The sequence below is a fragment of the Peromyscus eremicus genome, chromosome 6 (assembly GCF_949786415.1).
Source record: "Peromyscus eremicus chromosome 6, PerEre_H2_v1, whole genome shotgun sequence".
NCBI classification, from domain to species: domain Eukaryota; kingdom Metazoa; phylum Chordata; class Mammalia; order Rodentia; family Cricetidae; genus Peromyscus; species Peromyscus eremicus.
Window position 1 is genome coordinate 50,227,808 of NC_081421.1, and position 27,482 is coordinate 50,255,289.

At 37.6% G+C, this 27,482-nt stretch overlaps 1 protein-coding gene across 1 annotated transcript; it reads right to left on the bottom strand.

The window, feature by feature from the left end:
• Positions 1 to 2,602: 2,602 nt before the first annotated feature.
• Serpini2 (serpin family I member 2) lies at positions 2,603 to 27,482 on the bottom strand. The gene is made up of 8 exons (XM_059264734.1): positions 27,236 to 27,482; positions 20,334 to 20,564; positions 18,825 to 19,019; positions 18,554 to 18,746; positions 14,796 to 14,893; positions 10,643 to 10,729; positions 6,891 to 6,980; positions 2,603 to 2,767 (listed from the first exon to the last, which is right to left on the bottom strand). Exons 1-8 carry the CDS (start codon positions 27,480 to 27,482, stop codon positions 2,691 to 2,693), a joined length of 1,218 nt encoding a protein of 405 aa, XP_059120717.1. The 3' UTR covers positions 2,603 to 2,690.

Genomic DNA, 27,482 nt, shown 5'->3' on the forward strand with positions numbered 1-27,482 from the left:
TGTACTTATTATACAGAAAGTCCAAAGTAAAAACTATGTAGGTCAGAGGGAAAAACACTTTTCTCCTTTTTCAAAGGCTTAGTCTTCTAGCTCAGAGAGTTATGAGACCAAATTTATCTATTGTATTAAAAGTTTTATGCCATTGACTATTTTATAGAACTTTGAGTCATAGGCTCCACTGGGAAGCAAAGTAATACTATTTCCTAAGATTCTGAGTACATTTAGCATAATGTACGTAGATTACCTATTTCAATGCCTGACACATAATTAGGGTTCAATGTGGGTAGCTATTATCATTAAGCTCTCTATAAAGAAATTGCCATAACAAACAAATGAAAAAGGTATTTTCCATCATTAGCATAAAAATGGTAAAACCTGTGAAACATGTGAGGCTTTATTGAAATTTAGCAATATTTTATTTCTTCTAATAATAGATTTCAGAGTACTGGACCAACCTGGTCAGCTTCATTGTTAATTTGACAAACCTGGGAAGAAGGAATCTCAGCTGAAGAATTGCCTCAATTAGGTTTGTGCTGTGGCCATGTTTGTGAGACAGTTTCTTGAATGAATATAGTAGGGCCCGTCCCACTGTGGGCTGTGCCGTCCCTGCAGGCCCTCTGTGGGCCTTGTTATCCCTAGGCAGGTAGGCCTTGCATGTCAAAGGAGGCTAGCTGAGCAAGCCAATAAGCCGTGTTCCTTCATGGTTTCTCCTTTTGTTCTGGCCGCCAGGCTACTGCCTTGGTTTCCCTCAATGATGTGCTTTATCCTGTAGCACAGTGTTTTATCACAGCAACAGTCAAGCAAATGAGAGCAGGAACCAAGCTTCTCAAAACCTTCTGCAATTAGACAAAATGATGGTTTTTACGGTGTTTTCATACTAGTGTGTCTGTTTGTGTTCACGATCTCACTGGTCACCTTCTTTCCTGTTCTGATTCTCTCTCTCTCTCTCTCTCTCTCTCTCTCTCTCTCTCTCTCTCTCTCTCTCTCTCTCTCTCTCTCTCTCTGTGTATGTGTGTGTGTTTGTGTTTCTTTTTCCCCTCCCTTAAGAATCCAAGTCATAGAACAGGAAAGATGGTTCAGTGATTACAAGCACTTGCTGCTGTTCTAGATGACCTGAGTTCAGTTTCCAACAACCATATCGGAGAGCTACAATCACATGTAATTCTACCTCCAGGAACTACAACTCCCTTTTCTGTCCTCTGTTGGTGTACACACACACACACACACACACACACACAATGCATATATGCATACAAACACACACAGACAACTATTTCCGTTTTTTAATCTTCTAAAAAAGGAAATCTAGGTGAGTATACCACAGATACACTTGTACATCCTTGTTTATCACATCACTGCAAAGGAATGGAATCCATCTAAATGTTCCTCAATAGATGAGCAGATGGATAAACACAATGTGGTTGATGTACTCACTGAAAATTTAAACAGACTTAGAGAAGAATGGAACTATGTCACTTCCAGTAAAATGGGTAGAACTGGAGAATATCATGTTAAGCATGATAAGTCAAATTCGGAATGGTGAATATCACAAGTTTTCTCTCATATGCAGAATCTAAATACTATGTATAAATAAATACATATGATGAAAAATAGAAATAGGACTATATGGGGAGGATAAGAGGTCAAAAGGTGGAGAAAAGGAAGGAGAAGGGCTCTTTATGGAGGGCAATCTTGGTTCTAATGCTACTTTTGCTAGATATTCAAAAATTATGGAAGGTCATCCTCTCTAATCACATTGTTTTGGTTGCCATTTTTATCTAAAAAACTAAGAAGGTTTTTTGAAGTTCTCAGCATTTCTCAAATCCACATATAGCTATAGAATAAATCAGTAGGAAAAGTGATAATAAATTTCACATGCTATGAAAAGGACAGATACGTGGAATAACAATATTAGTAAAATACACAAAACTCCTACACTGTCACAGACCCTGGGTCTCTATATCACACGCTAGAGAGGGATCCACCATGTGTACTCTTTCTGATTTTACCCCTCTAAGGTCTAGATAAAACTATCATGAATGGGAATCTGAGAGTTCAGTCTTTGCATTAGGTATCCTACATATAATTTTGTGTGTGTATGTGTGTGTGTGCATGTTTTTGTGGGGGAGGGTGTACATTTCTGTGTATGTGTGCATTTGGCACATACATGTGAAGACAGAGGAGCACCTAGTGAGACATTCTACAGACACCATCTACCTTTTCTGTTGTTGTTGAGACAGGTTTCTCAGTGGCTTAGTGCTTCATGAGTAGGTTAATGACTTCTCAGTGAGTCTCAGGGAAAAGCCTGCCTCTACCTCCCCAATGCTACAATACAAGCACACCATGACATTTGGCTATTTTTCTCTCTTTTTTTTTAACCTGGGTTCTGGATTAAATTGAGTTTCTCATGCTTGTAAGACAAGCACTTTACCAACGGAACTATCAGCCCACATAAATTTGATATGGAAAAAAAAATCTTAGAATTTTTGAACAATTTAGGATTTGTTTATGTTTTATATAATCTCAGTGCCTTAGAAGAACATCAAAAGAAAAAGGTTTATATCCATCTTCAGTTATTTTATAGGCACAGTTTTAATCAGAACAATGTTAGAAATTTTTCAAAATGATGACATTTCACCAATCATCCATTTTCCAAGTGTTGTCCTGTATTTGGAGACCATGATTTTTATTCACAGTGAATCTAAATCTCTCCCCTTCACTGTTTGGATATCAGGATCAGTCACCCTTCCCATAAATAAAATTGACTCTAGAAAAAAAGAAAAAAATGATTTAGAAATTTCTGGAATAAAAGACGATAATTATTTTCTTCATGATTTAACAGTCCTTTATTCATTTTTCTCTGCAGGTGAAGTCTGGCAGCAAGACCCTCCCTCTTTGTGTAAAACACTTAGATCATTATTAATCATTTTTGGTAGTTTGAAAAGTAAATAAAACCCTACAACAGTTTGTCGTGGGAAATGCATTAGTCTTGTTTTTCCTGAGAGAGTTTTTCTAAATATAGAACCCGGCCAGGCAATCACAGCATAATAAAATGGTGATGAGCACAGTACAGCCTCAAGTCAGAAGAACTGGCAGCCATCTTTTTATGCACAGAATAACAGCCTCAGGGTTAACAGTGCAGTTTCCCAAATCTCCTTCTGCATACTTCATTGCTAAAGACAATATTTTCATATCACTAGTACTTTCAAGTGCTCAGCAAAATGATATTGTATCAAACACAAGTGCAAACACCTGTTTCCAGCTGTTCTCTGTTCGGCAGTGACATGGATAAAAGAACTAGAGAACAGACTAGGAATTAATGTTGCGACAAAACAATTCACCTTGAATTTCACCTGGGAAAGGGAAGTGGAGGAGGGTCAATGACAACTGCCATAAACTCTTAATTGCAGGTATAAGGAAGGTTAATTTTAAAAAGTGGTAAAATAATTTTTGCTTCAGTTAAAGCTAATTAATGTAGTTAGATATATTTGAAACAACAGCAGGAAGGTCCTATGCTTAGTTAACTCTTTGCCATTCAATTAAGATACATTTATGAATTTGAGGGAGAGTGAGGAGGGGTAAATGGGTAGGTTTGGAGGGAGGAAAGGGAAGGAAGAAATACTATTATATCTCAAAAAGAGATAGACACAGTATTAAGAGTGTCAATAACAGGGATGGAGCTATAATCTTAAACTGATGTTTTTCTTTATATTTTTCCTCAAAATTTCAAAACTATGTCAGGAAAAAAGAAAATAAACACCTAGTTTTCTGCTAGACAAGGATACACCTTTCCCAGGATGAATAATGCATTTAGTCACAGTAGGAAGCACCAGTGACTTGTGTCTTCATAATGCTCTGGCATAAAATACTTCTCAGAAATTGGGAGGAATTCTTTAAGTCACTTTTATAGGTAAAAAACATCATTTAAATTTTAAACATGGCAGTGTACAACATTTCACAAACAATATTTGTCCTGGTATTCCCCATCTGTTCATTTCACCATAGAGAACCATACTTTGAATTGAGTCTACAAAGTTCTGAGGGTTAATGAAATGTCCCTTAACAAAAGAACAATGCAAGAACAGGGCAGGAACAAGAGTCAATACCACTTAAGTTTTCTTTCCTTCTTACTTAGGTGTCCTCTCCATTTAACTAAAATGTTTACTCCAGCTCTCCATCAGATGGAATTTATAAGTCCTAACACTAAAATCCACAGCATTGCCCAAACATATGGTTTGATTCCAAGATTTATTCATAAATATTATTCAAGTTGCTTATTTTTTCAGCTCGAGTGAAGAATTCTGAATGCAATAAATTTTGTTTGAGGTGTACTGTCAGCTTGAAAATTATGACTCACTACTTCCTCAGAAATGTGCATTTCATGTACCATCCTTTTCGATTTTTGTCTGGAAGTCTATAGAACTGTTTTGCTCCCTCAGCTTTGAAAAGCAAGTGAGTTCTTTATCTCCTGTAACTTTAACAGTTGAAGATAAATATACTGCAATATCCAACTCCCTTAGTGTGAAAATCCAAATAACATATAGAATTTTTACAAGAGGAGTATGTGACAAAAATAAAAATTTAAATACAGATTAAAAATTAGTTGTACAAACCTAAAGTCATCTGCCTGCATACTTGAGAAAGTGTCAACTGAATGTACATACTTTGGTTAAAGCTTAAAGCCATTTTATGGTTGTCTAAGTCAACACGTTATTCTCATTTATGAGAGAAAAATAAATAAATCACAAAATGCATACTGCTTTAAAATACCAACACTTCCTAATTTTAAAGATTTTAAAAAGTTTTCTTTTATGTGTGTTAGTGTTTATCTGCATGTATATACGTATACCATATGTGCGTGGTGTGTGTATGAGGCCAGAAAAGGGTGTGTGGTTCCCGGGAATTGGATTTAAAGATAATTGTGAGCCACCATGTGTATGCTGGGAACTGATCCCAGCTTCTCTACAAGAGCATCCACTGCTCTCTATCACTGAACACTCTCTTCAGCCCCTATTCTAAATTTTATATCACAATTCACACCTCCTAATATATGAGGTTTCGTTTATATTAAGTAATACTTTAAAGGAATAACTCTGCTTTAGAAGGCCTCGTTGCAATAATAATCATAAAATTTGTTGCTAAGGTTTAATTGTTAAACATTATCACAAATAAACAAGTATATGGATCATTTTGGGTTTTAAATTTTCACTACTGTCATACAAGATGAAATTATGAAATTACACTGCCTTAAAACAAATCATCAATTAGAGAAACATAATCATTCTAAATGTCATTTACATATACAATATTGCCCAGTGTAGACTCATTTATTGCTGTTGTCCATACTCAATAATTAGATATACCAATTATAAAAAATGAAGATTGTTCAATGGTTAAAGTTATATAGATTAAATAGCATATTCAGAATATATATTAATAATGACATCTACTACCAAGATTGAAATTGTCTTAATACAGTCTCAGTGATTTTAAAGCTATTTCAATACTTACACTGATATCAGTGTTAGACATTAGTATTAATACTCATACCAGTATTAGTATTGGTATTAGACTAATATTAATATTAGTATTAGAGTTAGACAAAGAGCCTAGTGTATCCCTTAAGAGTGCCAGTAGCTCGACCATCGAAGAGGGGCTTGGACCTGCCTCTACTGAATGTACCAGGCTCTGCTGACTCGCCATGGGAGACCTTATATTCTTGCAGGAGGGAATGAGGGGCAGGTTGGTGGGGGGGGGGAGAGGCAGGCAAGGTGGGAGGAGGGAAGAGGGGGGATCTGTGATTGGTATGGAAAATGAATAAAAATTTCTTAATAAAAAAAGTGCCGGTAACACAACCTTTAGTTAATCTAACAAATTCAGAGTCTCAGATTAACTGTGCCTCTTTTCCTTATGAACCAGTTTACAGAAACTTTTCAGTTATCTGTCCTTCACTTATTGCTATTTATGTTTATCGGTACATTTTTAGTGTGAGCCTACTGTGTACTAGGAAACATGTTATAAGCTTTATGTATTCTTTTAGGTTATTTTTTTAGATATTGATTTCTTTTCTAACTTAACAGGAAAATACAACTTAAAATAGATGAGCAACATGAGCTGACTTGTTAATGGAGCTGGAATGTGAGCAGAGATCTGCCACCATGTCCTCAGTCACAGTGTGTAGAGGAACTGGCATTTCCTCCAAAGCTTTCTAGTATACTCTAGGCTGGATAAAATACCCTCTGCTCTTCTGTGTTTTGTGACTCTCACAGGATATTGTTGTTGTTAGAATACTAAGGATGCCCTAAAGATGACTTCTGCAGTGTTTTCACACTCTGGCAGATATTTTCATAAGAGCAAGTGGTGACAATCTATCAGGACAATCTGGATTTCCATATTCTGACATTATGCCACACAGCCAACTGTACCATCGTACCCCCTTTTATGCCTCACTGAATCCTCTGGAGGTCTGAAGTGACGTTTGGTCCCACCTTGCTTCTCAGAGCCTCTATGAGCCACTCTTTACATAACTCCACACAATTCCCAATTTCCACCTCCATTGTGGCATCACAGCAAGTTAACCTCATTTGTCACTTTACCAATCTTTAATTGTATGGTATGACGCAAGCTAACTTTTCTACCTCTGAGTCTCTAAATCCCTATTAGTCAAGTAACCGCTGGAAGTGATGCTAGCTGAACATATGGAACAGCTGTGCCAGAAGCCATATTAGCGCTACCCTATGTCAAACTCTCATCATATCTTACAATACCACAACCGGAGTACAAAATACAATGAGCAAACGTCTATTGAAAAAAACATGATTTCAGATATGTGTGTAACAGCTGACAGCTTAATTTAACACTACCTGCTAAGAAATTTTAAAAAGAGGTACCTGTTTGGGTGTGCTTCATAATAAACAGAAATGGATGATTTGCTCGAAATTGAGTTTGAGTCAAACTCATGATCGCAGGGATGTTGATGCCTATGAAACAGAGAGAGCAGTCATTTCGATGTTCACACTCAAGAGATCCATAAAAAAAATATATTGCAATAGCTTTCACAGACAAACGGATTTTGATATAATATATCCTAAAGGCAAAGAAATTTGTAATTACTTTTCAGTCACTGTGCACGGGACTAAATATTTGACCATTCAAGAATTCATTCTGACTTCACATTTATGTTCAATGAGGAAGAACACCAAATACTAGATTCAATTTAGTGGAAGCAATGAAAAATGTCATATTTTCAATAGTAATTTTCTGCCCACTACTTACATTGCATGATCTGTTCTTAAAATGCTTCACCTTTTAATTCCTTTCCAGACATGTTTGCACTTTATTGCCATACTTCAAGCTGTGAGAATCTCATCTGGGTTCAAAACTACCTACATTACATTTCCAGAACTATTCTGTGAGCTCAGAGCTTTTAAAATTTATATATTATACATTTATATATACATTTTGTATATATGCATTATATATTTGTCTATGACTTTTATCATAAAACTAGGAACATATACTTGGTGAGTTACAATTACTTATTATAATAATTCACATTATTTTAGCTTATGTGGCATTTGTCAATAATGTGAGAAATTTCAGTGGCCAGATAAAGTTTTTCCTAGATTAAACATTTTTGCACTCATCTCAGGTTCTATTCATCTCAGATCTGACTGAGTAGGCTAGAGTGAGGTCTTAGAATGGCAGTTCCTGAGAAGCTCCCATTTGATGCCCTGGTCTCTGAAGTACATTTCTAGCCTAATGTAAATTGTATCTTACTTTCAATGTCCCTGTAAAATTTTGTTCAGGACCAAGGGGGGGGGGAATCAATATGCATTGGTCAAAATTGAAAAAAACAATGAAATACAATCTTACAAAAATGACATGAATGCCACTCTTCCATACAGAATAACCATGACAATGCCACCCAAATTGCCAGTGGATATAAGTTCACATCTGAATTACTGAGATAAATCAGAAAAGTAAAGTCGGTTTTCCTCCCATTTTCATTTTCAGTGAAAACTTTTTTTTGTTCCTAGCTTATTCGTGAACAACACCCAGAGTACATCCTTCAAAGTCAGATTCTGAGGCTATTTTGGGGCATGATTCATCAGGCTATCTGCTGACTCCTATTACCCTCTCCTAATGAGTGTGTAATCCTCCTCCTGGAGAATGCTAGCCTCACAGTGAGAGGCACTGTGCAATAGCAAAATGGCTTTGAGCTTAAAACCAAGGAAGCTGATATCAGTTCAAATTCTTTCAATTAACAGCATGATCCCAGGCAAGTGACATTACATCTCAGGAGCTTCTCCTTCACTAATATAATTAGATGATTGTTCACTAATGGACGGGAACTCATTCAGTATTGTGTAAACGCAGATGAAATTTTGTGTTCATGAGCCATTAACCTCATCTGAATACATAGCTCTGGTTTCTCCAAGGACTAAGAGAGTCTATCTTCTGCAATCTCTGTTTCTTGAACAGAGCAATGCAACTTCCTTCAAGAGATGGCAGAATGGTAATGATAGCCCAGTGTGTCCCACCTAGATGTCAAAATCCGTGGTACCATGAGTCACTATGAAATAACACTAGCAAATGGGATGGTCAAGCTGTGGAAAGGACGGAGTGGGAGAGGTGGAAGGGGAGAGTAATGAAAGAAATATCTTGATAGAGGAAGCCATTATGGGGTTAGGGAGAAACCTGGTACTAGGGAAATTCCCAGGAATCCACAAGTATGACCCCAGCTAAGACTACTAGCAACAGTGGAGATGGAGCCTAAACTGGCCTTCCCCTGTAATAAGATTGGTGAATACCCTAACTGTCATCATAGAGCCTTCATCCAGTAACTGATTTGAGCAGATGCAGAGATCCACCGCCAAGCACCAGGCTGAACTCTGGGAGTCCAGTTGAAGAGAGGGAGGAGGGATTATGTGAGCAAGGAGGGGTCAAGATCATGATGGGGAAATCTATACAGACAACTGAACCAAGCTCGTGGAAACTCATGAACTCCAGACCTACAGCTGTGGAGTCTACATGGGACTAAACTAGGCCTTTTAAATGTGGGAAACAGTTGTGTAGCTTGCTCTGTTTGAGGGGCCCCTGGCAGTGGGATCTGGATCTATAACTGGTGCATGACTTTTTTGAGCCCTTTCGCTATGGTGGGATGCCTTGCTCACTCTTGATACAGGGGAGAGAGGCTTGGTCCTCCCTCAACTGAATATACCAGGCTTTTATGACTCCCCATGGGAGCCTTTACCATTATAGAGGAGTGGTTGGGGGGTGGGGGGAAATGGGAGAAGGGATGGGAGGGGGAACTGTGGTTGGTGTGTAAAATGAAAATAAATGAATGAATGAATGAATAAATAAATAAATAAATAAATAAATAAATAAATAGAATTTTGGAGTGTTTTTCAACAACACCTTTTAAATGATGCACATTTTAAAACATTGGTTAATGCTTTAAATCCAAGTAGTATTGGGGAATTAACATAGAGTAACAAGAGAGCCACTAATTCTTTGTTTGTTTGTTTGTTTGTTTGTTTCTAGTTGATTTCAAGGCTTTCCACCAATTGTTTTTTCAAGCTTTATTTACGTACAGTGAAGTTACTATTCAAAATAACATTTATTCAATGAAGTGCAGAAGAGAGGTTATTCTTAACTTTCAGTGTACTCTCAAACCAACTAGTGAGTTCAGACAACTAGAATCTGACTGAGTAAGTCTGGAATGAGACTTGAAATGCAGCCCTTTCAATAAGTTCCTAGGTAAAGCTCTTGCTGCTAGTCTATCTACTGTATGTGTGGTATTTAGGGCAGCCTGTAAGTCCCAAGTCAAAGCTTTCTCTCCTAGGTTGTGAATTGGGATCACTTCGGGAAATTTAAGGAAATCTTAGAGCTTGGATCTCATCTACAGCAATACAGATTGATTCTTTTAAACTACCCAGGTGACTCTAATATGCAGCTAAGTTTCTGAGCCACTACTACTGAGATAATAACAAGAATCAAATTAGAAAAGTGATCACTAAGTTAATATAATTAAGAATGATATTAAAGAAGACAGTGATACTGATACTGAGCACTCTTATATTTTTGGTTGTGAGCCTAGCCTTTAACGGCTGAGCCATCTCTCCAGCCCGATACGGAGCACTCTTTTTTTTTTTTTTTTTTTTTGGTTTTTCGAGACAGGGTTTCTCTGTGTAGCTTTGCGCCTTTCCTGGAACTCACTTGGTAGCCCAGGCTGGCCTCGAACTCACAGAGATCCGCCTGGCTCTGCCTCCCGAGGGCTGGGATTAAAGGCGTGCGCCACCACTGCCCGGCAATACGGAGCACTCTTAACCATGAGGATTTCATAGTTGAGTCCTGACATTTTCTCCCCAGACGCTATCTGCTAATTGCTAAGCAGACACTATTTGCTGACAATTTGCACATAAGAAAATATCAATAGATGAAGTTGAACTGCTAATCAAATCATTTTCTTTTGTGCTATGCATAGAGGAAAAGATGTATGTACAACATACACAAGCACCATTTTCTTCCTATCTCTATACAGAAGAAGATAGAAGAAAGGTCTGACTGCGGCAGAACAGCCCCAAGCCTCCGCCCTGCCCACCGTCCTCGTCATTTCTCAAGAAGTCATTTGTTTCACCTGTGGATGTTGCAGCTTCGCTTCCGTCTTCATTTACCTCCAAGAAAACTTTCTGCATGACTCTGGAGACATAGACTTCAGATGAATCTGATGAAAACATGAAGGATTATTTAACAGTTAAAATCAAAGCCATTACTATTAGGGCCTCAAATAATTACATGTTCAAATATACAGAAACCATGATTGAACAAATGAACTCTTTCCAATGTAGTCAGCTTTCTGGAGATAAGCATGCTTAGGTTTAACTATGGAATTCATGAAAAGATAGACAGATAGGACAAGTTTGCCCAGACATAAAAGGTGAAGACTGAAAGTGTAACCCTCTAATCAGATACCCCACTATGAGGGAGATTTGAATGGACAGAGGGGGATTTTCACTTTGCCACAATCTACAGAAAGACTGAAAGATCGACCTCAAAGCCAACTTGTCTTTTAAATTATAGATTCAGCTCTGATCTGACATTAAAACGAAATCCATTTTCCTACAAGACTGGTTAGGTCAGAAAAGTCTAAAGTAGTTTGTGTCATCTGTCCAAATAATCACTTCTGAGCTGTGCTCTTTAAAAACCAGATAAATGTTTCCGTGTAAGACAGTGTCTTACATTTGCTCTATTATGCATGTGTGCTGAGGGTTCCCCTCTTCACCCATGGGTAGAACCAATATGAAATGTTTCTGTCACAGTGGCCTGCAAGGAAATTCTTAATAAGTGAAGTCATGAGGTAAACATCATGTCAAGTCAGCTTTGCAAGATCAAACATATCTAGCTTCTTCAGAGTCAAGAGAGGCATGCCCTAAAAACTATCTGGCGCAAAGTTGGTTTACTACAGACACCACTTAAATCAATGGACATGAGTGTGCTCAGTGACAGAAACCTGTAACATGGAGAAAGGGGAAAGCCAAAGTGCTGTGGGATGGTCTGTATGTCAAGTGTGTTGCTGATTGGTCAGTAAATAAATCACTGATTGGCCAGTGGCCAGGCAGGAAGTATAGGCAGGACAAGGAGGAGAATAAAGCTGGGAAGTGGAAGGCTGAGAGAGAGACATTGCCAGCTGCCACGATGACAAACAGCATGTGAAGATGCCCGTAAGCCACGAGCCATGTGGCAAGGTATAGATTTATAGAAATGGATTAATTTAAGCTGTAAGAACAGTTAGCAAGAAGCCTGCCACGGCCATACAGTTCTTAAGTAATATAAGTCTCTGTGTTTACTTGGTCGGGTCTGAGCGGTCCCAGCTGTGGGACTGGCAGGTGAGAGAGATTTGCCCTGACTGTGGGCCAGGTAGGAAAACTCTAGTTACACCAAAGTTTCAGTGTGGATTTTCTAATATATAAGACAGGCACTCAGGATGAGTCACCTAGACAAATTCTCATCAATAGTTCTCCGAAGTAAGACAGGATTCACAAATAAAGCACATAGTTAGTGACTTAATAGCCTGGGCAGGTAAGGGAGAGGTGAAAATTTTCACCCAGGTTAGCAATGGAATTAGTCCAAATGGCTCCTAGGTCATTAGGCTGAGGTGTTTGGTCTTATAAATACAGCCCATGCAGTAAAGCTTAGGAAAAGAATCTGAGACACACTAGCTTAGAACAATGAACATGAGTTCTATAGACTCATTGGTATCTTTGTCTTTGCTATCATTTCTTTTAAATATTCATGAAAAGACAAGTCTATAATTGTTAAATTAAGAACTCTAGAATATTGCTTTCTATATGTTTAAGTAAATTTGAATATTGTTCTATCTATCTATTCTCTCTCTCTCTCTCTCTCTCTCTCTCTCTCTCTCTCTCTCTCTCTCTGTGTGTGTGTGTGTGTGTGTGTGTGTGTGTGTGTGTGTGTGTCTGTGCAGGTCCTTGTGTGGAGCAAGTAGTCTTAACTATATTATATTCCAAATTATTGAACTATGTGAGCATAAAGTATCTATTTCTTGTAGAAATTGTTCCACTAATATTAGACTAGTTCACATTACATTTTGGTAAAATTTTAGTATGCAAAAATAAGAAAGCATAGCAAGTGTTGTGACCTGGATAAGTATCCTTCCCAAAGTCTCCTGTGTTGGAAGCTCGGCCCTCAGCTAGGTAGGAAGTAGATGATACTGGAAGAAGTTGGCCATTGTGTTTTTAGGGGATCGTATCCCCACTCCTGCGTTTATCCCTCTCTCTGCTTCTTGTCTTCGATGTGATAAATTAGATCCTCTACCAAATGTTTCTGCAGTCATTTGTCTGGTCCAAGCCTAGAGGACCAAACGGCCAGGCTAAATCCTCTGATTCAGAATCCTCTTTTGTTTGTTTACAGCAGGCATTTGGTCACTGCTCAGAAAAGTAGCAAATATAGCATTGAATTGCTTATGCTGATAACTACCAGCTTTAGTGTTCAGTCAATGAGGCAGGACCAAAATGTCAAAATAATTCAAATAGCTAACCCCAGAGGGGGAAAAAAAAGGCAGAAAATGTTAGACATTTATTCTCAGCTTGGAGTTATTCTTTTGCACAAATTATTTTATGAAGCATTTTGGAAGTATTTTCATAAATCATCTTGTAAAAGGTTTATGGAAGCTACAAATTGCTGGAGTGTGAACGGTGAGTTGCTGTTTAAATGCTTAAAGTACACTGAGTGAGATTCCTAGGGCCAGAAAGAAGGTAAAGGGGAAGAAATGCTTGAAAAGTGCTTGGTGATTATGGGTTGTGGAGGTGACTTTGGTCAGGGCGCACAAAAATAGCATCTTACTGGAGTGTTCAGTGTGGACTGCTCCTGCTGGTACTGTAGAGATTTGTAAGAAGTCAGATCTAATGTCTCTGTGGAAACAAGTAGTTGTGTCATGTGTGAAGGTGATAACGACTTTGTCTGGCACCTATGCACGGATTCCACTTCCTTCACTCAGAGATGTTATCCATCCCACCCATGCACCTAACTGATTGGTGAGGGAACAAATGGACAAATACTTCCCCAAAGTCTAGATATTTACATAAAAGTCCAAAAAGTGTTTCTACTGTATGTTATATGGTGATACAAAATAGACTGGCAAGCCTATCTCATCATAATTCTGCTGAATTTTTTTTAAATATGTGTAGTGTGTATGGCTCTCTTCAGTTATTTGTTTTTCAGTTATTTTTTTTTCAAGAACTGAAGAACTAAAAGAATGTCTGGCATAGCTGTGGAAGTAAGGAACCCAACAAGGCATAATTCCCTAGATACATGTTAGCATGAACAACCATCTCTATTTGCTGTCAGCCCAAGGACCTCTGCAGGTAGCTCTGTCCACTGTAACCTTCCTGATTCCTGATCATGGACATCATCCAAAGCTTTGCATGCTTTAATACCACCAGATTGTCCATCTGAGTTTTATTTGTCCTGCCTAAATGACAGACATCAAGGTGTAATTCCCATCATTAGGAAGGGAATACAAACGGGGCAGAGTAGAAGCTTACGTAATGCTTTTACTTACATAGTTTTATTTACTATGTAATATATAATACTATGTAATATAATAATACTATGTAATATATATGTAATTATATATTATAAGTATGGCAAGAACGTTTATCTAACTTTATGAAATTCTTTCTGAATTTCATTGGGGAAATGTAGCTGGAGTTTTCCTGTGTCCCACCTGGCCCATGGTCAGGACAAATCTCTCCCATTTGCTGGTCCCACAGCTGCTTGGACCCAAATAAACACACACAGGCTTATGTTAATTAAAATTGCTTGGCCATTAGCTCAGGTTAACTACTGACTAGCTCTTACACTTTAACTCAGCTCATTTCTGTTAATCTATATGTCGCCATGTGTTCTGTGGCTTTACCTGTGTGCCATTACGTGCTGCTTCCTGCATGGGAGGCTGGCATCTCCTGACTCAGCTTTCCCCTTCCCAGAATTCTCCTTGTCTGTTTATCCCACCTATACTTCCTGCCTGGCTACTGGTCAATCAGCATTTTACTAAACCAGTGTATAAAAGCATTATCCCACAGCAAGGAAAACTTCATACCTGGGAGATACAGTGCATATTAATAGGAGGCTCATCCAAGTTAAGACATTTATTCACTACGTATATGCTTGCTGGGACTGATGCTCTCTCATTTTAAGATCAGCTGCTAATAAAATTCCAAGAAAACAAATCAACATGACAATATAAAAATTACTTATCAACACCATACCTGTTATTCCAGTAAGGTCACAGCCACCACCGAATATCTCAGTTACATTTAAGGAATATAATACTTCCTTGAAGTCTAATTTTTGCTCCGTTTTAAATCTGTTTCAAAAAGATGAACAAAAATGACTTAAAACACTGTGCACATTTTCTAGGAAATTTTTTTTAAGATGTGAGTGGGTTGGCAAAGATTATATTGTGAATCTTTGACTTTCACCAACCCAATTTCATTTTCTTATGTCTCACATCATTTTTATATAGTTCCATTAATTGGTTCCACGTTGGTAATAACTTGCTTCCTGGGTATATTGTTGGTAGGAATGATGAATAGAATGATTTTTAAAGTGACAATTACCGCCCCCCAGAAAAGAAAAACAGGGTTTTTTTTGTTGTTTTTTCTTTGTTTAGCATCTTTGATAGAAGTGTGAAGCTTCCTTCTAGCAATTTTCTGTATTCAAGATTTTCTGACAAAGATGTGCCCCGGTACATGCTCACAACACTATGAGCAAGCAGGAGTCAGCAGTCAGCACTCCTAGAGGAAGCTTGTTGGCTACTGATGTTCAGAGAGGCATTTAGGTCTCACCATCCTTCCTCTTTATTTCACATTTTCTATGAATCTATTCATTTTATGGACATTCCTAATGTCTAAGTGGAAACTTCATGTGGATAAACATGGAATGGAACTGGGTAAAATGGACAAGATATATCAGGTCAGGGGAGAAAAGTGAGATCAGGGAGAGAGCTTGTGGTGATATTTTATTTGTGTACTCCAATAATACTTATCTGGGGATCAGAGAACAGAGCCAGCCATCAAATTAGACAAAGAGGTCAGGCATGGTGGCACATGCCTTTAATCCCAGCCCTTGAGATCTCATGCCTTTGCTACCAAGTATTTAGGAAGCATACACATCTTTAATCCCAGCACTAGGAAGGAAAGAAAATGGCAGGGCACAGAAAGGTATATAAGGCATGAATAAACAGGAAGTCTCACTCTGGAGGCTGAGGAATTGGTAAGGTGAGGTTGGTTGTGAATGGTACTGTTTTTCTGATCTTCCAGCTTTTATCCCCATATCTGGCTCCAGGTTTTTTATTAATAAGAACATTTAGCAATTCATCTTACTAAAGCTGAACATTGCTTTTGATATCAGTTCATAAATTAAGAGTTCAGCATCCAGCTTACTTGAGTCCTTCACTCATGAAGAAGGCACTAATCAGAGAACGTCAGAGCTTCTCTTGGGTGTAGATCTTCCATGGTTCCAAGACAGCTACAGGCACTGAATCTCATAGTATTGTTTAAATATTATTTCATAGATGCTTAGAGATTTTTTTTTTCATTTTTAAAAGAGATAGCAAACTTTTTTAAAAAGGAGAAAACGTGACTTCCTGGGGAAATGCATGTTCACTTTTCAGGGACATTCCCTGACAATTCCTACCTCAAGATCTATGTCTGTACCCTGACAGGCACTTGCCTCAAGCTACATACACAGCTGATTGAGGACCTTGGATCTGACACATAAGCTGAAGTTGGGGGCTAGAAATTTGATGGAAAATAAGTCTAATTCAAGCATAATATCAATTGATGAGTATTGATTAAATTTCTTCACTGTAATTCTTCAAAATAATGAATACCCTGTGGGAGTGAGCTAAAATTATTTCATAACAAAATAGAATGTATTTTGGAATATGCTAGAGATTCCAAGCCCTAGGTAACAGGGATTGTGGGGATTGTGCAAACTAAAAAATCTATTGCTAATGAAAATTGCAATTTTATGCTGCTATTTTCAAATTCTTAGTAATTTCCTATTGGAAAAAATTAAATATGATTGTTTTAAAAGTATTCTCTATTTTATCATACTCTTTAAACTGAATAGCAATAAAGGTGGAAACTATATGTTCTAATATACCTACTATTTTTAGAATAATAGCCCAACAATTTCAGGATAATGACAAGAATACTAAAGACTTATTACAATGTCTAATAATGTGTAATTATCACTAGAAAGTCATTTAAATAATAGTCCTGCTCATACCATAGTCCAGTGAAACCTACAGAAATAGAAATGCATTCATTCATTTGATAAAAGCATAATCTGAGGCCAATATCTAATTATCCATAATTATTGCAGCCAAGAATAGGGGGAATGAAACAGAACTTCCATGGATGTCACTTAATATAGATCACAGTTTTTAATGTCTACAAAAACCCTAGGAAGTCAGCATTGTCATAGAAGAAAGTGTAGTCAGGTTTCTCTGGTCCTACCCAGCTCTGCAGTGCCATATTCCTTTATAAAATAATCACTGAGAAGCTTATATTAATTATAACTGCTTGGACATTAGCTCAGGAAGTCAGCATTGTCATAGAAGAAAGTGTAGTCAGGTTTCTCTGGTCCTACCCAGCTCTGCAGTGCCATATTCCTTTATAAAATAATCACTGAGAAGCTTATATTAATTATAACTGCTTGGAAATTAGCTCAGGCTTATTATTGATTAGCTCTTACACTTAATTTAACCTATAATTCTTATCTATGTTTAACCACGTAGCTTGGTACCTTTTCTCAGTTCTGCCTTGTCATCTTGCTTCCTCTGTGTCTGGCTGGTGACTCCTGACTCAGCCTTCCTCTTCCCCAAATTCTCCTCGTCTGCTTACCCCACCTATACTTCCTGTCTGGCTACTGGCAAATCAGTGTTTTATTTATCAACCAATCTGAGCAACACATATTCACAGCATACAGAAAGACATCCCATAGCACTTGCCCTTTTCTGTCTAGTCAAAAAGTTAGGTTTTAACCTTAACATAGTAAAATTACATATAATAGAACAGTTATTGAACAAGAATTATAGTTACAATATCTAGTCTATTTGTGTTTGGCAAAATTAAAGAAAATATTGTATCTATGCTATATTTGTGAGTCTAAAGTTTTATTTTACCACCGGCCAGCCAAAACACAGGAAAGCTTCCAACTACAAGAAAGCAATCATAAGAAATTTGATTTCTAAGCTCATGTTCAAGATATATACAAGAGATATGATTTAAACTCAGGTCCAGTTGGGTCAAAGCTAACGTGCTGACTCTTTCTGTCTTCTACTTAAAATGTAATTCCACTTTAATTCCAAACCATGATGTTGGTCAATATATACACTGATGAGTCATTGTTCATCATAATTGTGTTTCATCTCCCATCTACCTTGACCCTAAACTGAAATTACAAAAAGAATAGCAGCTAAAAGTAAAGGAATGGGCAACAAAAATGCTGGTTTGATAAATAGTAAATTAAATTATCATAAAATAGAATATTTAGCATATGACACATTGTTTGCCTTACACATGGAATTTGCTCCCATGTGTAAACATGGTTAAAAAAGGTCTCACACTGATAAAAAAAAAAAAAAAAAAAAAAAAAAAAAAAAAAAAAAAAAAAAAACTGAGGAAAATCTGAACTCCTCTGCTAAGATAGATCTGCTCCTGGTTTCTAGTCACTACTCTGAATTTGTCTCATTAATTCCGTCTCCTGTACACTGAGGGTTCTCATTAAATGGGGGAGGAGGGAATTAAAACCTCTTGATGTCTCCCTGTGGGTCTCTATCCTATTATCTGAAATCCAGTTGTGTACATAATGGACTTTAGGGAACCCGCAATTATTTAAGGATGAAAGTAACCAAACCACATCCACAGAAACACAGCATTAGTACCAAAATATAAATTCAGAGACTGGGAGATGGCTCGTGAAATAACGTGCTTGCTTCACAAGTGCGAGGACCCACCGAGGGAGGCTGACTTCCACTTCCTCCTCATGCAGCTCAGAGAACCATCTCTGGATGTGATGAGCAGTAACTCGTTTTTCCACTTCTTCTATGCTCACATCTTCTGTGGGAAGGATGATGACCATACTAAACTCATCAGCCTTGTAAGGCAATTCCAAAACCTGGAAATTCATGAATGACTCAGAAAAATAACCTGAAACAAATAAAACTCATTAAATATGTTTATCAGTTATCAAATCCACAGTTTAATATATGTAGTTTCTCATATTACCATATTTTGTTCTGAACAGAGCCTTCATCATTGGAACCTTGACGGTTGAGCCATCTTTCTTGCTAAAATCTAACATCTCTGTGTCTTCTTTTCTGAATTTCTGTTTCCAGTCCCCCTTGAAATAAATGGCATTTACCAGGACCAGACGAGTCAGGGGGCCAAACTCTTCCTCGGAAAACATATTTTTAATTTTTCCTATAAACAGGATAGAGAAAATAATAGGGAGAAAAATTAAGTAGTGATTCAAGGGAACTGGCTAAAACAGACCAAAGCAAAAATGTCTTGCACAGAGCTATTTTTGACAGGGTATTGTATCATCTAGCATGAGCCAAAGGAAATGCTGCTAAACACTTCCCTAAGAAATGGGTGCAAACAGAAACACCAGGAAACAGGAAATGACAGTGTTCTAGGAAAAAGTGGACAGAGCTAGTAATGAACTCTCTGTTGAGATGATGTCCATAAGTTGTTCCTCAGACAAGAAGAGGAGAATTGAAATATGTTTTCCTGAATGTTTACCAGTTTTATTCAGACCTAAGGGCTAAGTTGCCCATCAGGACAACCAGATTTAGTAGATCAGTGGTCCACCCAAGCTTATTACTCTCATGGCTGCAACCAGTGACCAGTGGATATCCTGATTGTCATCTTCAAAACAACCAATCTCTCCTCACCTTATTTCTCTGTGCAGTAAACAATTCCTTTTTTATAACAGTATTATTTCCTTATTTCACATTCCTATACATTCTGATCCTCACCACTGAGTCACAATCTCAATGTGTTCAAATCTGTGTTTGAATCTGCCCATGAAGATGTAAGTAGAAACTCACACAATCATAATTTTTTTCAGCATAATCATAATCAAATAAAAATACTATTAAGGGTTTGGTTTATGTCTATTATATCACATACATGGTTATTCAAGTTTCTAATAACTGAAATATTGTAGTAGCGGCCTAAGTTTAAAAAGTACCTAAGTGCACAATGTTCTAAACTTTGAACTCAAATAAATATATCTTGACCTTAATCTCTATTTAATGACTTTGTAGTTTTTGCTGCATTGGTTCTAAAGGTTATATTAGCATATGTATGATAAGATTGTTAGCATTATTTTTAAACATTAACATAATCAACTAAAATATTTACAGTATACTTGGAAAAGTGACATTTGGAATTGACATATCTAATATATTCCTGAACAAAGATAGGCCTCCTGTTTCCACACCTGAAAAAAAAAATCAATACTTGAACAAAAATTACTGCTAAAATTCCCCCATGAATAATAGGGGACTGTCTGAAATTAGTGCATGAATCAATATATTTTTCAAAGCAGTTCTGAGTTTCTCTGGGTTATATAATCTAGTGTTCATTTAAATAACAGTAAGATGAAATGGAAGATCTGATCCATTTGATCCACAGTAGAATGGGAAATACTGAGCCATTCTTTACTTTGGGGATGTTAAAAGCCGTGAATCCAACAGGAAATAGCAGTTTTATGAAAATGGGAAACTTTACCATCTGTTTTGCTTTCGACCCAGGTGCTTATTGTCTCTGCACAAGCCTTTGCATCCAGAAAATCCACCAGTTTGGTAGCACTCTGAAAAAGCTCCTTGTTGCCATGGAGATATGCTTCCTTCACAATGAATCCTTCTTGAAGGTAGAGGGCACTGGCAAGATTAAATGTAAATTCTTGTTTCTTCTTTGAGATGGCCGAAAAGAGTGACTTCAGCACAGAAAATTCCTCTCCTACAAAATAATTATAACGTCTACTCACACGTTGAACAACATGAAAACAGTAACTTCTTAATTTGGCCACGTTAATCATGTCACGTCTTCCATGTTGAGACCTAACTAACTATGGGAAATCAGTACAAAGATTTTGAACATTTGCCTCTTATAAAATATGGATTTTGCAGAAAAAATCAACAATAATACTGGACAAAGAATGATCATATGAATTTAATTTTTTCAGAAACAAAATTATGAATTTATGCAGGCTGAAGGTAGGCCCAACTTTCTAATCACATTTAGATCATTCAATAGCAGGAAATTTCCATTTAAGACTCCTTCCTTTGAGAGGGAACTGTTGAGTATTAGTGGAGATATGACACCGATGAACAATTTTTCAATGTTACTTTTATTTCGGCTTCCAGAGATTGCTATTTGTTGAAGAACTGCACCTGTCCAGCTTTCAAGGTTTACAAGAAAAGCCCTATAATCATCACTAGGCTTATATAAAAATCAGAAGTGCCTATTTGTTCAGATTCAGGAATCTATGTATTTCGGCTGTCTGCAGGAACAAAGTAGCCATCCAAACAATAGCTACTGCGTAAAAAATCAACTAAAATAATTACCACTAGATGATTATTTATTGTTGAGTGGTTCTAACCCTAGTGCTACACATGGCTCTGAATCTTGTCTACTCGGATGATTCCTTCCATCAGTTCTTAGGCATCTCCTAATGCTACAAATATTTTTATGTACCTCTGACTTTATCCTAGAACTCAGTCATAAAGCCAGAAACTGTTTCCTATAACGTGTTATTTCTGGGCTTTCGTTACATTTTTCAGTAAAAACTGAAATGCCACTTGTGTAACTTGAAAGTGGATAGTATTTGATTCATCTCCATTTAATAATAGCTCACCATTAAAACATACTCATTGAGTAGAATTGTTGAGGAGCTGGGGAGATGGCTTAGTCAGTAACGTTCCTGCTGTGCAAGACAAAGGACTCGAATTCAATCACAGCATAAAAGCTGGGGAGGTCATCTCATGCCTGTCATACCCACAGTGGGTAGGCAGAGGCAGCAGAGTGCCTGAGGCTTGCTGTCCATCCAGTATAGGCAAGTTGGTGAACTCTAGGTTTAGTGAGAGAACTTGACTTAAACAATAATAATTAATAGAGTAAGTCACCTGACATAGACATCTAATCTCCAAAAGCACACACAGAGAGGAATGTATACACACACACACACACACACACACACACACACACACACACACACCCCATAGAACAAGTTTTACAGAAAACTTCTTTGAAAGTATCTAAGGGAGATAAAGTACGAGAGTACACACTATTTAACTACGAAACTAGTACTCATAATTTTTGTGTGAATAATGGAGCTGACACTGGGGAGCTGCCTCCACATGCTTTGCGTCTTGCCCTCCTAACTGGAAGCGATACTTTGGTCCCTGACACCTCCTTGGTTGGCAGTTCTTAAAAAGGTACAATCCTCCCATCTATACAGGAGCCAGGCTAGATGCATTGCACTATATTTGAAACTTGTGGTTCTCTGAAGACAGAGACAAATACATAAAAGATTTTAAATATGAAAACACATTTCATATTATTAGACTTGAGGACTTCTATGATTCCCAAAAACCCTGGACTTCTTTATACAAAGAGATTGAGAAAGCTATACTCTTTTGTTTGGTTATACAAAGATTCTGGAACATGGTGTTCACTGCTATATAAAGCTTTAAATGGCATATATTAGCAGCTGGGCAGCTACAGAGATGACTTCCTCAGTAAAAATACAAAAGCTTATACAAAAGAATTAATGACACAGACAAAGTGGATGATTATAAAGTAATTTTCAGGCATTTATAATTTATGGACACCTTTAAAGGAGTGGTAGGGAAAACAGAGAGGAAGAGAAAAAATAGCTGTACCTCATTTGTCAGAGCAAATAGAATCATGTCATATACTTAAGGTCTAAAAACCTATGACAAAGAGCTGAACTTTAATAAATTACTGGGCTCCTAGATCAGTGGAAAACTATCACCAAGTACCACACGTTTGGGGGAGACTACAAAAATATTGGGCTGATAAACTTGATTATATTTACAGGTTAATGACCTCATTTACACAAATCAAAAAGGATACATATGCATGGCTCCTAATCAGCAATGAGAAAAAAACTTGTTTAATTTCCTAAAATAGAACCAAAGAGAACCAATAATGGGGATGATCGTTTTGAGTATAGCAGCCCTCTAGAAAATGTTTGAAAATTCTAGCACTGGTTCTGCTCTCCTGATGTCAAGAATCCAAAGGCGAATTATGTGTGCATGTGATCCAGACACGCAAACAAAAGTAGACCTAGGGCCTGGGGAAGTAGCTCTGTCAGTGCCATCCTTCCACTAAATCCTAAGTCCTGAGTCTGACCCTAAATTCAAACATTAAAAAAGAAAAGAAAAGAAAAATGCTGGGTGTGGTGACACATGATTATGATCTCAGCACTGTGGAGGCAAAGACAGATGGATCCTTGGGACTCGCTGTACAGACATCTTAGTGGCAAATTCCAGGTCAGTCAGAGACCATCACAAAAAAGGGTGTATGCGAGGGATGTGGGATGCTGAAGAGATAGTTCACTGGTTCCAAGCACATGCTACTCTTGCAGAGAACCGGAGTTAACTCAGCATCCATGTCAGGTGGCTCACCACCATCTGTTACTCCAGGAACATGGGGTCCAACACCTCTGTCCTCCACAGGCACCTGCACACAAGTGACATACACACACACACACACACACACACACACACACATACACACACACACACACACACAGGTGGGGGGAGGGAGAAAGAGAGAGAGAGAGAGAGAGAGAGAGAGAGAGAGAGAGAGAGAGAGAGAGGGAGAGAGAGGAGTTTAGAGAGTTTAAAACTCTTTGAAGAATAGCACTGTCTTCTGGTCTCCAAATCCTCATGTCTATTCATGTACACTCACAAACACAAATAGACTGATAGACCAAAATTATGAATTATTTCAGACAAATGATCCACACAAATCCCCTAATCCAAACCCTGTTTTTAATAGTAAGGAATCTAATATTCACAGATGTAAGGAAAGTTGAGAGGTAATGTGATTGGGCAAAACCACAAGGAATTTTTGTTGTAGAACTAGAGTTGAAATTATTGCTAAATGTTCTTTCCTTTGTTTGTAGTGCTGGGCATTAAAGCTGGTACCTTAAGCAGGCTGGGCAGCCCGTCTAATATTGAGCTGCACCCCAGACCCAGGTTTTCTTTTCATGACTCAATGATAAAATAGAAATATCTCCAATGCATCCTTTGACTAATCAATTACATTTTTTTTCAGAGCATTAGCAAGTGTTCAGCACAGTGAAGAACGTATATTCTGGACATAAACTTTGATGCTTAGTTAACGTGTAAGTACTCTGTACCTTGGGAACCACAGTGCTGCAAGTATGCTAGCAGTTATATGCATCTTTAGAGCCCTATAGAATATGCCAGATATTAATGTGGAATAATACAGCAAGGACCACACATTGGTAGCAGGAAAGAAAAATCAAGACTGAAAATTCAACAAATAACATATTTTATAAATCAGTGGTGCAGGAGGAGGGACTAGAAAGAAGACTTCGTGAGTAAGAATATTTGCTCTTCTTCCATAGGACTCAAGTTCTATTCCCAGCAAACACATTGTACGTTTAACAACAGTCTATATCTTCATCTCCAGAGGATTTGATATTCTCTTCTAGTATTTTTAGGCCCCTACATTCATGCACAAACCACACATATATGCATATGATTTTAAATAATAAGTCTTTTTAAAGAATAAAATTATTGAGGGATTAAGGGCAGAGCCAGCAGTGAAGTCAGTTAATGAGATTCATCTAAGGAATTAAGTCTAAGGAGATGTTGAAATATGCAAGAATCAAGCTATATTATATTTCAACACACTATTTTTTTTTAAAAAGCAAAAATTGAAGCTGAGGAGATGGCTCAAAAAATGTTGATTGCATAAACATGAGGACCTGAGTTTGACGCTTGACATCCATTTAAAGACCTACTCTGGTGATCGGATGGCCGAACACCCTAATTCTCATGATAGAACTCTTATCCAGTGACTGATGGAAGCAGATGCAGAGAACCATAGCCAAACCCTAGGTGGAGCTCCAGGAGTCCAATCGGCAAGAGAGGGGGGATTATATGAGCAAGAGATATTGAGACCATGATTGGAAAAAGCACAGGGACAACTAGCCAAACTAGTGGAAACACATAATCTGTGAACCAAAAGCTGAGGAGCCCCCATGGGACTGGACCAGGCCCTCTGGATAAGTGAGACAGTTGATTAGCTTGAACTGTTTAGGAGGCCCCCAGGCAGTGGAACCAGGACCTGTCCTTGGTGCATGAGCTGGCTTTTTGGAACCTAGGGCCTATGCTGAGACACTTTGCTCAGCCTTGGTGTAGGGAGGCAGGGACTGGACCTGCCTCAGCTGAATCTACCAGGCTGGGCTGACTCCCCAGGGGAGACCTTGCCTTGGTGGAGGTGGGAATGGGGACAGTGGATTGGGGGGGGGGATGGAAGGAGGGAGGACAAGGGAGTCTGTGACTGATACGTAAAATTAAATTAATTATAAAATAAAAATATTTTTTTTTAAAAAAAGCTGGTGTTGTAGTGTGTACTTGTAATCCCAGCACTGATAAAGATGGGAGGATCCCTGTGGCTTGCAGGCCAATCAGTCTAGTGAAATAGTCTAGCTCCAAGGTTAGTGACAGGTCCTGTCTCAAAAAGTAAGATGACATCAACCTCTGTCTGCCACATGCACACGCACACACAGGTATGCTCACATGAATATATATATATGGATACAGAAATCAAAATAGGAAAATGTGATGAACAAAATATAACAATTTTAAATAATGACAAGATTCATTTTGTCTTCCTTTGTTCCAGTTTCCACATACCTCTGCCTGCACTGCCTGCTGCTGGCTGTCTCAGCCTTCGCTCCACTCTTAATTCTGTTTACTGCTCTCACTCCAGACTGTGGAGACATTTCTCCATCTACTTGTCATTCGCTATCTCATGCTTTCTCACCTCTTAACTGTGTGTCTTCTCTTAGCTCGTCTTTTCTTGCTTTTATTTTTCAGACTTTATTTTCATTATTTTGCCTTTTAACTTTCTTTTCCTTCATCATTGACCCTCCACATGTGTCTCTCTGTCACTTAAAGTGTGAAAGGCAGAACTATTTTGGCAGATTATGCTCACTGGTTTGCCATCTATATAAACTCTTACAAGGAAATTATAAAACTGCCCTTATGAGTCTCACGACATTGTTTTGGGAAAGAGTCCCAGACAAAATACTCAAACCTTTTGTTTTGTTTTCTCATCTGCACAGCAGAGGTATATGTATCTTATGGAGTGATAATAGATATTACATGCTAATTTGCATCAGACATGCATAGCAGTAGCTGATAGACTACATGTTTGAAGGTACTTCATTATTATTACCGTGAATATTTCTATGTTCACATCCTACCATTCTGAAGACACACATGTTTGTATGTTTCCCTCCAAGATGTATCCATCTTGGAATTTAATTTCAGAGGCCTATTTTGATGGCTTATCATAGAATCATACATTCATAAGCAATATATTACCTTTCAAAGGGTTACCATGTAATATTTCTGAGAGCGGTGTGTTTGGACTTGCTGAAACTAATCAAGATGACTACAGTATCTTCATTATGCATTATTCACAAAGGAAAACTCAATTAACTTATTAGGAATAGCACTTCTGTAAAAAAAATGCTTTTATTAAAAATGGAGCAATGGATGCCCTGCCAGTATTTTCAGGAAAACAAATTCCTAAATACAGATAATCTGTGCTAAGGAAAATATACTGAAATTAATTATGGCTGTAGTAATTAAACTCCCAAATCAAAAATCCAGATGTCTCTTCTGATGTTCAGGATATGCTATGTGATAGTGATATAAAAATCCAGATGTCTCTTCTGATGTTCAGGATATGCAATGTGACAGTGATATAAAAAGCTTAATACTGAGACCACTATGAACTGAAAGCATAAGCCAGATGGCCAGGGAAATGCTTCAAATTTGATGTCAGATGCCCACATGGGACTTTGGGGGACTCCAAAACAACCACTCGCATTAAGAAACTTTTGACGGAGTATTTAAGAGCTTCCTTCCACCATTTTATAAAACTACTAAGCAAGCTCATAAATTAAACGATGTTTTTCATGGTCTCTTGGTGAAGTAGTGCATTCCTTTTCTGAGAGAAGTAAGAGAAACTACTACTGAAGAAGGATTGAGCAAATAATGCCCTTTCCACAAGAATAAATGAAATGCCATGTTATTTTGAATCCATTCTATATTATTAAAATCAATAAGTAGAAATATACAAACAGTTCAGAGAAAAATATAGACATACAGAAAATTTTATTTCTGTATAAGCATTAATTTCTTAATAAAGTTTTTTACTACATATTTTAAAAGGAAACAATCAGAAGTGAATAAAATACATATATTTATCATTATCTGTTGGTCATAATTTGGTACTGTCTCGGCTTTTCACCTCTTGAAGTTCAATGATTTGAGCTTCTCTCTAATGTCCTTAAACTAAAGCTGACCATATCTATAGACCCATAAGATGCTCACCTGTTGAGGATTCCTGCATCCTTAAGGTTTGCAGAATCTGCTGTTGTGCTTTGCCTTTTGCACCTAGTTGGACCATTCCAAGAAGCACAGTTGTTCCAAGGGGGGAAAATACAATGTTGTTCTTGTGAGAGAAACAAAGAGCTTTATAAAGATCCACTGCAAACTCAGCATTTCTTTGAGCCACAGTTCTTGAAGCTTGACTTCCAGAAAAAAACAGCAGAAAACTCCACAATATGATCTTATCCAT